At 41.6% G+C, this 15,597-nt stretch overlaps 1 protein-coding gene and 1 non-coding gene across 2 annotated transcripts; both read left to right on the forward strand.

Moving 5' to 3' along the window:
• The first annotated feature begins 4,401 nt into the window (after positions 1-4,401).
• LOC133791660 (uncharacterized) lies at positions 4,402-8,737 on the forward strand. The gene is made up of 2 exons (XM_062229580.1): positions 4,402-4,421; positions 4,811-8,737. The coding sequence occupies exons 1-2, from the start codon at positions 4,402-4,404 to the stop codon at positions 8,379-8,381; spliced, it is 3,591 nt and encodes a 1,196-aa protein (XP_062085564.1). The 3' UTR covers positions 8,382-8,737.
• A 1,932-nt stretch (positions 8,738-10,669) lies between these two features.
• LOC133792906 (small nucleolar RNA Z247) lies at positions 10,670-10,808 on the forward strand. The gene has a single exon (XR_009874374.1). It is a non-coding gene; the product is annotated as a small nucleolar RNA Z247 (small nucleolar RNA).
• The last annotated feature ends 4,789 nt before the right edge of the window (positions 10,809-15,597 follow it).

Raw genomic sequence — 15,597 nt, forward strand, 5'->3', positions numbered from 1 at the left:
CAAAATACATGATATTTAAGATGAAAGAAGATATTTGAAGAAGAAAATTCCATAAACTTTGTTGCACAAAATGGGAAATCAACATACAAAATAAATACTATCTAGTTACATATTGTTTCATCATCACCTTAATAATCTTAAAAAGATTAGAAACTCATAACTATAATAGAAAATACAAACAAAAAAATTACAAACATAGGTAGGAAAATTTGGAGGAGAAACCCCCAAATTTCCTCTAAAAATACATAGAAAAATAACCAAAAAGAAGAAAAAGATAAAGAGAATTTAGAGGTTTTGAATGTGTAGAAATTATGGTATAGTAACCTCTCCCCTAAAAATGTGACATTTTTGAGACAAAGGGACAAGGGAGACAATGTGTAATTTATGGGCTCAAGGCAAATTAAGTAGCTGGGCAAAGGGGCTCTTGGACTGTGAAGCAGGTGTGGTGTACGGGCCCAGGCGTGGAATGGATGGATTGGTGCTGCTTCGGCTGGGGCAGCTTGCTTCAGGCACGTACGGCTGGAAGGAGATGCCTGCTGAAGAAATTGAGCTTGGGACAGCTGCTTATTGGGCCGAATGGGGGGGTGGCTGGGAGGATTGGGCCAGGCTTTGGCTATGGCGTGGGCCCAGGAAGGAGATCTTTGGAGGCTGGCATTGGAGTAGCTGAAGGAGAGAAATGGTCCTCACGTGGCTGACAGGTTGGATGGAGTTGAGGCTGGAACAAAAGGGAGCAGGGGGATGGCGGACGCGTGGCGCGCTGGCATGCCGCCACCTGGCGTGCTGGTGAGAAGAGATGGATGGCTGGAAAGGGATTGGGGAGTTGGGCTTTCTGCTCGGCCGAGTGGGCCTGACACCTTTGGTATTTCAATAATACCACTTTGTTCCCTTGATTCCCTTGAAAATGCCACATTTTCCTTCATTTTTCTTTCTTTTCAAGAGTACAAATGATTCTCTACAAAATAAACATAAATTAAATTAAAACTAAATATTTTCAATAATAAAATATACAACAAAAGTTCCATGAAAATATTAATTAAAATTTAATTTACTTAAACATTTAAGCTCAAAATTGCATCTTTTTATTCCTAACTTAACAATATAAATTTCAAATAATTGAACTACAACATATTACAACAAAATGACTATAAAAATACACAAAAATCTATAAAATCAAAATAAGACTAATAAATTTAAAATTACTTAAAAACTTAATAAATCAATTAAAAACTCAAGAATTAAGCAACAATTAGCACATAAAAAGTGGTAAAATAACTCTATTTTGTAGAGTTATCACTGGGCATTGAGGTATATCGAGGTATATCATGAAAATCATGGTTTTCATGAAAAAAAAATGATCTGTCTCGATGAAAATCGTTGCCACCTCAATACACCCTGATGTAATTTATAGAAAATGCATAACTTTTCACTTTAGTGTTCGTTTGAGGTGATTTTTTGTTTGAATTTGGGTAATTTTTTAGATGTACACGTTTGAGATGTGTACTCATACATTTGGGAAGTTGAAAGCTTGAAAACACCCCCAAAGTTCAAAACAATACCCCTATATTTTCAAAGTTGGGTATGTTTTTAACATTGTACACATCTCAGACGTGTAGATCACAAAAAAATACTCAAATTAAAAAAAATCACCTCAACACAGACACCCGAGTGAAAATTAATATACTTTCTATTAATTGCATCGAGTTCCGTCGAGGTGTATCAAGGTGGCATCGAGGTGTGTCAAGTTAGATGATTTTTTCGTGAAAATCATGACTTTTAAGGGACCATCGAGCTAGGTATCGAGGTATATCAAGTTTTCTGCAAATTTTTATGTTTCAGATCTAAAAAATTATGAAAACAATTAAAAAAAAAAACAAAAAAACCATGCTCAGATATATTCGAAATGCATAAACTAGTGTCTTAATTGAACTTTTAGTGGATTTAAGTTTTATATCATCAAAAACTATCACATGATATTTTATTTTAGTCTCCATGGTTATTTTAAGGGGCATGGTGCAAAATGACCCTTGATGTTGTGTGAAAGTAAGAAAATGTCCATGTTTTTAATTTTGTAGTAAAATAGCCTAATCATCTATTTAATATCACATATTACAAAATACACCATTTAACAAATTACTATTTTATTCTAAATATTTTAATATTATTGTATATGTATATTAGTTTTGTTTAATTAGTTTTTATTTTAAAGTTATTTTGATTTTTTTTTCGTTTTTTATGGATTGTTGAATGATATACTATACCACAAAATATATATACTGAGTTGAAAAATAATATACCATCAAAACTTACAAAATTATTACGCAAAAATGTATATACTATGCTAACAAAGTTATATACTACCATTAAAATATATATACCATGATACAAAATTATATCCTACCACTATGTATAATAAAATAGAAATTAAATATCACAAAAAAAAAATTATATATCATACTACAAAAAATATATACACTAATTGAAAAATAATATACCAACAACCTATAAAAAACTTAAAAAATCAATATAACTTTAAACAAAACTAATTAAACAAAACTAATATACATATACCACTATATTAAAGTCATACAATCCTAAATAAATAAATAAATTATAAAAAAAGGGCAATTTAGATAATCAACAATGTAAAAGGGTCATTTATCTACAATTTTAAAAATGAGGACATTAGTTTCTTGATGGTTTTATTTTGGGTCATTTCCTATAATTTCTCTATTTTAAGATATAAGAAGAAAAAAAACAGAAGAGCATGCCAAAGTTGTTGACGTTTTTTTTTTTAAATTGGTGGTGGCTGCCGTGGCTCTCTAAAGAATCGAAGGGTGAACCAAGAGAAAGAGGGAGAAGAGAGATGGAGGCTAAAAAAATAAAATGAGTATTTTTGTAAACCAAGCAAATAGTAGCATTAATTTGCAATGTTGGTATAGGATGAAACTTTTTGGATATATGAATTCATACTATGGATAAATAACCAAGAGGGTGTTTGACTTCTTAACTAGAAAATTATTTTTTGTTTTTAAAATCCAAAAATTGTTTTTTGAAAACAAGTAGGGTGTTTCAGAAAACAATTTTTAAAATCAAAGTTACAAAAAAACATAAAATTTTGATAACAACAAAAAGTTGTTTTCAGATATTCTAAATTTTTTTTATCACATAACATTTTTAATTATAATTACACATCACTTTCTCTCTCATTAATTTATCGCTCCTCATTTTTTCTCTCATCACTTTTGACATTCTTATTTTCTCTCTCATCACTTATTATCTCATTATTTTCTCTCTCATCACTTCCTATATCCTCATTTTTTCTTTCTTAATTTTTTCTATCTTGTCATTTTCTCTCTCATTTTTTTTCTTGCATCAATTTCTCTCTTTTCAATTTTTCTTTCTCAAAATTCATCTCCTTATTTTCTCTCTCCTTACTTTTCATCATTTTTTCTTTCTCATTATTTATTACAAGTTTTTAAAAGATTTTTATCTATGTAAATATATTTATTAATTTTTATTTAAGATTTTTTTTTTTAAAAATAAAACTAAAAAGTTATTTTTAGAAAACATTAAACAAACATATGTTGTTTTTTAAAACTACAAAAATTATTTTCTATTCTTATTTCTGAAAACACAACTTCGAAAACAAAAAACACAGAAAATATTTCCCAATGATTTTCGTTCTCCATGAAATATGGTATGCAAATTGAATGAAATTTGGTAGTTTTTGAGGTTGATCATTCCAAAATATTGATTGTGTCGATGAGTCGGAAATAACATTAAGCATGGTGATAGGATTATTACTGCTTGGGGTGATCCATAAAATTTTGACTAGTTACTCTCTGTTACAGAAACTGTGAGAGGAAACCTTGTCGTCAGATTATGACCATTTTTCAAACCCTTCAAATAGAAAAAAGCAAGTGACTTATCACTATTTATCTTTAGCGGCAATAAGTATTCTGCAACTTGGTATTGAATAGTTGCAGTTTTCTTTTTTTTTTTAACAAAGCAGTATCAATACTGATGTTGCCAATGAGCATTCGAATGGTATCAATACTTTTGTTGTAATCCTTACAATTATTGTTTTCATTCCAATGCCCATCTTAATATACTAATGATGTTATTGGATTCACACATGCAACTGAGTAGAAATGATTAAATGAATTTACATTACATTACAGTAAGTTTTAAATTATAATAATTGATCAATTTTTTTTAACATATATAAGTCCTAGTATAACAAAGTTATAAGAGTTTAAAATAAGAATTAAGATACATCTGCAAAACCAAATTATGTAATTGATATCTACAATTTTGAATTAGAAATGCAGCAATAGTCTATTCTAAATTAAGAATTAAACTGATAAGCTTGAAATTAAGCTTCCTAGGCTAGTTTTGAAAATGTCTGTTACCGATGTTTTGTAAGTTATAATTTTTTAGTGTTATTACATTGTTTAAATAAAAAACGTAATAATGCAGTAATAGTTGGTAAATATTGATAAAGTTTTTGATAGACCACCTATCACATACGTGTACACAAGAGCAGAGGGAAAACAAGGGAGACACGTGGCTGAAATATGGTTAGGAGGGTTTTATTCTGTTAGATTTAGGTGCGGGGGGTATGGTGCACCTAAAGCAAATAGTAAATAAACATTGTATTGGGTGAAGGGATTTTCTTTTATGCATATTTTTATGAATTGCATGTACTGAGGAGAGATTTCCTGGCTCTCGAATTCCAGGGGGAGATTTATATACAGTGGATATTATTTCTAGGTTCCCATATCTGTGCGTGTTGTTATTCTTTTTGCAGGTGTTGCCTAACAAATTGCTATCAGAGCCCTTCTTCTAATGGGACCAAAAAAGGACGCACCTATGGAGGTTGTCGAGGAGGCTTGGCAGATCTACAGTTGGGGTTTCGGTCGGAATTGATGGGGGTTCGATCTGATTTCCAGCACTTACCCCAAGAGATGGATACGTTGAAATCGGAATTTGCTTCAATGCAGAAGAAAATGGACTTCATGGTGGCTCAAATGACTCAGTTCTTCCAAGCAGCTAGGCAGCCCCGACCAGAGACGACTGCAGCTAGCATTGACAGACAGCGGAAGGCGGTGGAGGCAGAGAATTCGTCGGCGGCGGGACCGGCTACAAATGCTCCAGGTCCATCTTCCCATCCTCACTTCCACAGGTCCGATCAGTGGCCTTCGCCAGAACACCCACACGGTCGAGACTACCGGCCACCACGAATGGAGCTTCCGTTGTTCTCCGGCGACAATCCCGACGGCTGGATATTCAGAGTCAAGCGTTTCTTTCTTCTGAACAGGATGCCCGAGGAACACATGCTAGAGGCGGCAATCATTGGATTAGAGGGAGATGCTCTATCCTGGTTTCAATGGGAAAATCAAAGGCGGCCGATAACGTCCTGGATGGCGTTGAAGACATTATTGCTGTTACGATTCCACACAGTTGCAGTAGGTTCCACGGCGGAGGAGTGGTTGTCCGTGGTGCAGGAGACCACTGTCAAGGACTACCGCCTGAAATGGGAGACACTGGCATCTCGGGTCAGTGGGGTACCCGAACATATTTTGGAAGGGAGTTTTGTTAAGGGGCTGAAGGAAGAAATCAAAGGGCCCTTGCACATTTTGCAACCCGTGGGCCTAGCCCAGATAATGGAGACGACCCAACGTATAGAGGAAGGGCAACAATTGTTGTTATCAGGCCCAAATGTTAAGGTACCAGCTGCTAAGCCCACCCCCGGAAACACATCCTTTCCTCGATACCCTCCCTTCTTCTCGTCCAGGAGCTTGCCGCCAGCTACATCTTTTGGGTCATCTTCCACGGCGCCGTCGTCCACCACGGGGGCTAAGTTGTCCCCGCCGATCAAGCAACCACAAGTGCGCCGGCTGACAGAGGCCGAATACCAAGATAAAAGGGCTAGAGGAGTTTGTTTCAGGTGTGATAAAAAGTTTCATAGGGGCCATGAATGCGAGCAGAAGACGCTGCAAGTTATGTTAATCATGGACGAGGAAGACAGTTCACCAACTCTGGAATCACCACCAGCAACTCCAGACTCATCCTCAGAAGACACCACCGAAGAAACACTTGCAACATTATCTCTCAACTCCTTAGTAGGGATCTCTTCTGCCCATACCATGAAGTTGGCTGGGAAAATAGGGCAGCAACAGGTCACTGTGCTTATTGATAGTGGCGCGACACATAATTTTATATCGTCGGGAGTAGTTCGGGCAGCTAACATACCACTAACAGAGACAACCTGCTATGGCATATTGCTGGGAACCGGGAGAAAGGTGCGGGCTGAAGGAATTTGTTCCCAAGCTACACTCGATTTAGCAACCTTACAAGTAGTGACTGATTTTTTGCCACTTGATTTGGGGGGAGCAGATGTTATACTCGGCATAAAGTGGCTTGAAACGTTGGGAAATATGCAAGTAAATTGGCGAACGATGGTGATGCGATTTGGGATAGCTGGAACGTTGGTCACATTGCAGGGAGACCCGACTCTCTGTAAATCACAGATTTCCCTCAAAGTCATGATACGAACAGTCCAAAACGAGGGGCAAGGATATTGGGTGCAGCCGAGTTCTTTGGTTCAAGGGGACATAGAGCCAGCAGAGTTGGGTTCACAAGAAGAGGTGGCAGCAGTTTTGCAGAAACATGAAGAAGTTTTTAATATGCCAGCTGGATTACCACCCACAAGAGAGCGGGAGCATGCGATTACACTGAAAGAAGGGGTCGGGCCGATTTCATTTCGTCCTTACCGTTATGCCCAGGTCCAAAAGGATGAAATAGAGCGTTTAATGGAAGAAATGTTACAGTCCGGAATTGTACAGCCCAGTACTAGTCCCTTCTCCAGCCCGGTGTTACTAGTCAAGAAAAAGGATGGAAGTTGGAGGTTCTGTGTGGACTATCGTGCACTGAATAGGGAAACAGTAGCAGATAAATTTCCTATTCTAGTTATAGATGAGCTCTTAGATGAACTACATGGGGCCACAGTGTTCTCGAAGTTAGACCTCAAGTCAGGTTATCATCAGATTCGAGTAGCAGCAAAGGATGTAGAGAAAACAGCTTTTAGGACTCATGAAGGGCATTATGAGTTCTTGGTTATGCCATTTGGTCTCACAAATGCCCCCGCGACGTTTCAGGCGCTTATGAATGAGGTGTTCCGTGATTTTTTAAGGAAATTTGTACTTGTTTTCTTTGATGACATTTTAGTTTACAGCCCCACACTGGAAGCCCACGTTGGCCACTTGGAGTTGGTACATTCACGGCTTCGACAACACGAGTTGTATGCCAATAGGAAGAAGTGTTTGTTTGGACAGCCAAGGGTGGATTATCTTGGCCATGTTATTTCAGCGAACGGATTCTCAGTCGACCCTAGTAAACTTAAAGTTATGCAAGAGTGGCCGATTCCGAAGTCACTTAAGGCGTTGAGGGGTTTTTTGGGGCTGACTGGGTATTATCGGAAGTTCGTAAAAGGGTATGGTGCCATTGCAAGACCCTTAACAGACCAACTACGCAAAGAGGCTTTTGGGTGGAATGCGGAAGCGCAAGACGCCTTCGAAAAACTCAAGGCTGCCATGTGTTCGGTGCCCGTCTTAGCGCTGCCCGATTTTTCAGCCCCTTTTGTACTAGAGGCGGATGCGTCCGGAGCGGGTCTCGGGGCTATATTAATGCAGCGACAGCGCCCAATAGCTTATTACAGCCAGATTTTGTCTCAACGGGCTCGCACTAAATCAGTCTATGAAAGGGAACTAATGGCAATAGTATTATATATTCAAAAGTGGCGCCCATACTTATTAGGGAGGAAATTTTTGGTGCGAACGGATCAAAGAAGTCTGAAATTCTTATTAGAACAGCGGCTGGTTGCTTCAGAACATCAAAAATGGCTGACGAAATTGTTAGGATACGACTTCGACATTCAATACCGACTGGGTTTGGAAAACAAAGCAGTTGATGCTTTGTCTAGGGTGTCGCATGAGGGGGAGCTAGCTGCCATATCAATTCTGACAGTGATGTCTATGGCAGATTTGAAAGCCCATGTGATGACTGACCCACAGCTGTCAAAGTTGATTAAAGAGGTCCAAACGGGGCAAGCTAAGGAGGGGTATACTTATATTCACGGCTGTTTGAAGTACCGAGGCAGGTTGGTATTGCCTTCCTCCTCTCCATTTATTCCAATACTTTTACAAGAATATCATGGGAGTAACATTGGGGGAGATTCGGGAGTCCTTAAGACATTTCAAAGGGTTGCTAGTGATCTGTATTGGCAGGGAATGAGGCGTGATATTCAGGAATTTGTTGCTGCATGTGCCATTTGTCAACAAAACAAGTACTTGGCTCAGTCTCCAGCCGGCTTATTGTAGCCCTTACCCATTCCAAATCAGATTTGGGAAGACATTTCCATGGACTTCATAGAGGGTCTTCCTCAATCCAATGGGTTTGACTCAATATTTGTTGTAATAGATCGTTTGTCGAAGTATGGCCACTTTATTCCTCTTCGCCATCCATTCTCGGCTACTACTGTGGCTGCCATCTTTGTGCGCGAGATTGTTCGCCTTCATGGAATCCCACAATCCATTGTATCGGATCGTGACAAGATCTTTCTTAGCTTGTTTTGGAAGGAACTGTTTCGTTTGCAGGGCACAACGTTGAAGCACAGTTCAGCCTATCATCCACAGTCCGATGGGCAAACGGAGGTCGTAAATCGTTGTTTGGAGACCTATTTACGCTGTTTTGTAGCTCCAAACCTAAGCAGTGGGCTAAGTGGCTTCCTTGGGCAGAATATTGGTACAATACCTCTTACCATTCTTCCGCTGGAATGACTCCTTTCAAAGCATTTTATAACCGCGAACCGCCACCTTTGATTCGCTATGAACCAGCCTAAACCCGCGTCTCAGCTGTGGAGTACAATCTGCAAACTCGTGATGAGATCATTGAACTTCTTAAGGTGAATTTACAGCGTGCCCAGCAGAAGATGAAGAACCAGGCAGACCGCAAAAGGCACGATTTACAGTTTGAAATAGGAGATTTGGTGTATGTGAAGCTTCGCCCGTACTGACAGAGATCTTTGGCCAAACGCAGAAATGAAAAGTTAGCTCCACGTTTCTTCGGCCCATTTCCAGTAGTAGCGAAGATTGGGGCAGCGGCTTACAAATTACAACTACCACCGGAGTCCAAAATACACCCAATTTTTCACATTTCACTCCTACGGGCAGCTCTTGGACATCAACAAATGGCAACTGAACTTCCCAAGGATTTGACAGAAGAATTATAGTGGATTTTAGAGCCCGAACAGGTCTTGGATGTGCACCCAGGGACCCAAAAATAGCAGCCACAAGCTCTAATTAAGTGGGTTAACTTACCAGCATTTGAAGCCACTTGGTAAAACTTTGATGTCATCAAACAGAAATTCCCCAGTTTTCACCTTGAGGACAAGGTGAGACTTTGGGCAGGGGGTATTGATAGACCACCTATCACATACGTGTACACAAGAGCAGAGAGGAAAGCAAGGGAGACACGTGGCTGAAATATGGTTAGGAGGGTTTTATTCTGTTAGATTTAGGTGCAGGGGGTATGGTGCACCTAAAGCAAATAGTAAATAAACATTGTATTGGGTGAAGGGATTTTCTTTTATGCGTATTTTTATGAATTGTATGTACTGAGGAGAGATTTCCTGGCTCTCGAATTCCAGGGGGAGATTTATATACAGTGGATATTATTTCTGGGTTCCCATATCTGTGCGTGTTGTTATTCTTTTTGCAGGTGTTGCCTAACAGTTTTCCTGTAACCTATGTTAACAATTTTCAATACAAACTCTGTTAAAATTAAATATTGATTCTTTGAGTATATTCCTTTGTACAGGTGTCCTAGGATCTTTCTAGAATTTGACACTCTCCAAATATTGAGGACACCCTACCATACGTGTCATCACCTCAACAGTATGGAATATTTTCTGTTATGACCGTACCCTTCCTCTTCCCTTTTTCTTTTTATTTTAACTTTTCTTTCTCTTTTTGTTTTTGATTTGGTATCAGCGCCGATGGCGTCCACTGGGTCTCAATCTGACTCCTCCGTAAGTCACGCTCACCGTGACCAAGCTGCTCGTGATGGCGTTGATGCTCCTATTCCACCTCCAGCTCCGCCAGTAGCTGATGTCCCTGTCGCACCAGCTATTCCCATCCAGCAAGCACCAGTCGCACCTCTTCTTGCTCCGATTGCAATCCGGCTAGACAGAGAGAACTATGCCTACTGGAGGTCGCAAGTCTTACCGGCAGTCCGTGCTCATGATTTTGATGGCTTTCTTTTTGGAACCAGACCCTGCCCTCCTCCTTTTCTCGAACCACTTGCTGGCCAAGATCCAGCCGCACCAAGGCAGGTAAACCCTCACCACACTCTGTGGATTCGAACTGATCAAGCTATTCTTAGCTGGCTTTTGAACTTTATTTCTGAGGCTATGATGGGTCACGTTCTTCATTGCAATGTGTCTCGTGATTTATGGGTGGTTCTTGAAAATATTTTTACCACACAATCTCGTGCCCGTATTCTCCAACTGCGTTTTCAGCTCCAATCACTCAAAAAGGGCTCCCAATCTATCCATGATTATATTTTGAAAATGAAAACTATTGCTGATGGATTAACTGCTGCAGGCCAAGTATTCACTGATGATGATTTGATTTTATACATTCTGGGAGGCCTTGGACCTGAATATGACTCTGTTGTCATTAATCTCACTTCCAGGGGTGATAGAATTACCATCTCTGAGGTTCAGTTTCTCCTTCAGAGTCAAGAGATGAGACTTGACCAACTGACCTCTGCTGCTGACCCTACAGGTCCTACTGCTAACTTTGCTGCAAGAAATAGGAAACCCTTTGTCCCTCAATCTAATTCTGGCAGGTTCCCTTCCTCTCGTGGACGCGGTCGTGGCCGTGGTACAGGAAACCAAGGTCGTGTCGTCTGTCAGCTTTGTCACAAACCCGGTCATTCTGCGGCAAAATGTTACCACCGCTTTGATTTAAGCTTTGCACCACCAAACCACAACAACTCCCAGTAGTCGCCTCAGCCTGCCTCTAATGGCCCAACTGGTGGCAATGGTCAGCAAGCCTTTATTACTCATTCCGAGCCACAACCTCCTACTGATGATCCAAACTGGTACCTGGACAGTGGGGCTACCAACCACATCACAGATAGCACTGGACATCTCCACACTCAAACTGAGTACAATGGTAAGACCAAGCTAACTGTTGGTAATGGTCGATCCCTTCCTATCTCTCATATTGGAAACTCTCTCATTCAATCTATTGGCAATGCTGCACCTGTGAAAATTAATAATATTCTCTGTGTGCCTTCTATTACAAAAAATTTATTGAGTGTTTCTCAACTCACCAAAGATAACAATGCATATGCTAAATTTTATCCTACTTCTTGTGTTTTGAAGGACATGGCTTCGAAGAAGGTTCTTCTTCAAGGGACGGTTAGGAATGGTCTCTATCAACTTGCAGCTCCATTCTCATGCTCACAAAGTCATGGTTCTCTCTGCCTTTCTGCTTCAGCCGATAAAAATCTCTGTCCAAGAGTTGAGCCTATCCCGTGTTCTCAAGTAGAGTCTGTCAAGTCTTGTTTTTATACTTCTGTCAAAGAGTCCGGGTTATGGCATCTTAGGTTAGGCCACCCTTCCATCAATGTACTCAAACATGTTTTGATCAATGAAAGAAAATCTTTTCCTTCTAAGTTACATTTTTGCTCTAGTTGCCAACTTGGTAAAGCACATCATAAACCATATTTTTCTAGCCTAAAAGAATCAAAACAACCCCTTGAACTCATTCATTCGGATATATGGGGAGCTGCCCCTGTTATGTCTCGGCATGGCTATAGATATTATATACACTTCCTTGATGACTTTAGTAGATACACATGGACTTTTCCATTAAAAACCAAAGATGAGGCATTAGGTGTTTTTAAACAATTTCGTGTCTAAGTTGAGAGACAACTTAACACTACCATCAAAACTATCCAAACCGATTGGGGCGGAAAATATCGATCTTTTGAACCTTTCCTTCAAACTCTTGGCATTAAGTTCTGACACCCTTGCCCACACACTCATCAACAAAACGGTAAAGCCGAACGAAAACACCGACACATTGTCGAAACCGGCCTCACTCTTCTTGCACACTCTAGCATGCCACAAAGGTTTTGGTGGGAAGCATTCCAAACAACCACATTTCTTATTAATCATCTTGCTACTCCTCATATGTAATTGCTGCAATTGACCCATGTTTTTCCTTCAACCCTTCAGTGACAGTTAGGTTCACAATATGAGCGCAACGCCTCATATGTAAAAACTTTCCATCCAAAATTAGGCCTCTCTCTTTCTCCTTGAATTGTTGCCTCAAGTATCTAATGGCAACATCATTAGATGAAGCATTGTCTATCGTAATGGTAAACAACTTAGAGATGCCCCAATCTAAAAGACATAAGTCGATCTCATGGCCAATGGTTTCCCCTTTATGATCTACCACTTGGCAAAAATTGATAATTCTTTTTTGATACTCCCAAGAATTATCAATCCAATGAGCAGTGAGGACCATGTAATTCAAATTTTGAATGGAACTCCAAGTATCTGTAGTAATCGATATCCTCTCACGGCTCAAAATATTTTTCAATGTCGCCTTCTCCTCCTTATATAACTTCAATACATCTCTAGCAACAGTCATTCAAGAAGGGATCTCAAACCTAGGTTGGAGTGTTTTGACAAATCTTTTGAACCCTTCACCCTCGACATGTCTAAATGGCAACTCATCCAACACAATATATTGTGTGAGGGCTACCCTACAAGCTTCTTTGTTATAAGCTACCGCTACTAAGCTTGTCTCCCCCTCTTTCCCTCCCTTTACATGCTGAAAGCTTAAAGTCTTTTGTCTCTGCTCATCAATCTTATACGGACTTAGGTTTCATACATTCTTAAAATGGTTCCACAAATGACTAGTCCCAAGTTTTCTACTGTCACACAAGAAGTCAGACTCACAATAATTACATATGCACTTGGGGGGAGGAGGGGACTCTTCGTTAGGATCTGTCAAGGGTGGAGGAGGATCTTCCTTAGTAAAATGATCCCAAATAGATGACCCTTTTCCCTTTGTTTTCCCGGTACTACTAGCACTAGGGATGGGGGGAGGTCTAACCCTCTTTCTAGCTCTAGTTTTTCTACCCTGATCAGTAGGAGGAGTAGGGTTTTTAGTTTGAGTGAGAGGTGGTTGATCTTGATCATCTATTGGGGGAAGAGTTTCATCTACCTCATCAATATCCATTACCTAACAAATCCATGGAAATTCAAGTAATTGTTATTGCTAGACAAAATCCTTTACACATTATTCAAGCAATGCCCTTTAATACACTTAAGTTAATTTCAAACACTTAACAACATTTTTCAAATCTAAATGTGGTAGCAAAACAGTGGGTACAAACCCCATACACAATATAGGTTGAAACCCCTATGTGCCTATTCCATGCATATTCAATATCAACAACATATATCAATTAGCAACCAATCAAGAACACCATGAAATACCTAAGCAATGTGTATGCCGAGTCCTACTTGCCTACGACCTGCCACATTTTATCATCAAAACACAATGGCCCTTGGCCAATTGCAACACATAGCAGCCCCATCCCCAAATTTTACAAATTTTACAAAACATATATACAGAAAGAACATATATACTAACAAAACATATTTTACAAAACATTAATACAAATTTTACAAAACATATATACTAACAAATTTACAGAAAGAAAAATATATATATATATACATATATATTGTTGACGGTGAAATCTCGTCAACGAAATTAGATCGGAAAACTCAAAGGTAAGTCAGGTGATGTTTATATAAGAACTGTGAATAAACTTTAAGGAAAGGTAAACACAGATAAATGATAGAGCAAGCCTTGGTATATTTCTCAACAGCCTTTTCTTACAATGAATTTTCCAACCCCCTCCCATGTGGGAGAAGGGTCCTTTTTATAGTAGGCTCTGATGGCCTGGGATACATGGTGGTCCAGGAGACCAAGTGGTACATAAGTACTCTGGCAGGATAGTGGCTTCAGAGGTTGGGGTTGTACATCCAGCACTGGAGCAGGTGTCAGGAGAATGCCTCCACTACTTGTCTGTACCCATGTCTGATGAGTGGTGGCAGGCGTAGTGGCGCAGGAGGTAGCAGTGTCGGCTCTGACCTATGGCCGTAGACGTACGGACCATGACTCTGGTCCCAGCAGTCCCACTGGCACTGGTATCCGTACTCAGTACTAGGTCGTACAAATGTGTCCCATTCGACTCGTACTGGAGCCTCTAAGCATAGGGGTCTCAAGGTGTAAGAAATGGGACCTTGGGCATGTGTTATGGTCCCGGCGTGAGGTGGAGATCTTGGATCCTTGGCATGAGATTCCTTAAGCCTCCCGAGGTCACTCATGAGTCCGGTTGATAGGCATGTGGCCTTGGCGGACGTCTAAGGATGCGTGGCGAGACGCCCTCCTTGCGACCTCCTTGGTGACTTGGCTCCCTAGCTGCTCACGAGGCCCCTCTCCTCTTATGAGGCCACGCGAGGCCATGCTTGGGCGAGGTCATGTGAGGCCATGCGAGGCCCTACTTGGCGAAGCCATGCGAGGCACTTCTTGGCGAGGCCATGCGTGGCGAGGCCTTGCAAGGCTACGCGAGGCGGGGGCTCACTCAGACGCAAGGCGCGCGCGTCAGGGGCCTCGTGAGGCGGGCTCACCAGGGGCCTCGCTCGGATGCGAGGCGAGCGCACCAGGGGCCTCGCTCGGACGCGAGGCGCGCGCGTCAGGGGCCTCGCTCGGATGCGAGGCGCGTGCGTCAGGGGCCTCGCGAGGCGGGCGCACCAGGGGCCTCGCCCGGACGCGAGGCGAGCGCACCAGGGGCCTCGCTCGGACGCGAGGCGCGCGCGTCAGGGGCCTTGCGAGGCGGGCGCACCAGGGGCCTCGCTCGAACGCGAGGCGGGGGCTCGCTCAGACGCAAGACGTGTGCCGCAGGGGCCTCGCTCGGACGCGAGGCGCGCGCGCGTCAGGGGCCTCTCTCGGATGCGAGGCGGGGGCTCGCTCGGACGCGAGGCGTGCGCATCAGGGGCCTCGCTCGGACGCGAGGCGAGCGCACCAGGGGCCTCGCTCGGTCGCGAGGCGGGGGCTCACTCAGACGCAAGGCGCGCGCGTCAGGGGCCTCGCTCGGACGCGAGGCCACGCGAGGCCGATGCTACTGGGGCGTGAGTTTGGGTACCCGGGGGCGTTTCGCGTGGCTTGGTTCTTTTATGGGCATGGGATATTGGGCATCCACAAAGGCCACACTTCATGGCCCACTAAGTGATGCTTCCCTTGGGAAAATCTCCCGGTTTCACAAGACTTATAGGTCTGGGCCTGATAGTGTGACTAAGTGACCTTTAGCCTTGTATTTTCACCACGTACTAGGGATTTTTTTCCTGGGTGGATTTTTGGCATCCACACTTGCCCCCCAGTCTATAGGGAGGTCTTTAGGCGTCCTTGTAGACTCTTCTCATCCTTTTTGTCACTCTCTTAT

Source organism: Humulus lupulus, chromosome 7 (assembly GCF_963169125.1).
Source record: "Humulus lupulus chromosome 7, drHumLupu1.1, whole genome shotgun sequence".
Classification (NCBI taxonomy): Eukaryota; Viridiplantae; Streptophyta; class Magnoliopsida; order Rosales; family Cannabaceae; genus Humulus; species Humulus lupulus.

Coding starts and splice junctions, on each gene's coding strand:
- LOC133791660 (XM_062229580.1), top strand. CDS start 4,402: ATGTCTGTTACCGATGTTTT. Junction 4,422..4,810: donor ATGTCTGTTACCGATGTTTT/GTAAGTTATAAT, acceptor TTCTTTTTGCAG/GTGTTGCCTAACAAATTGCT.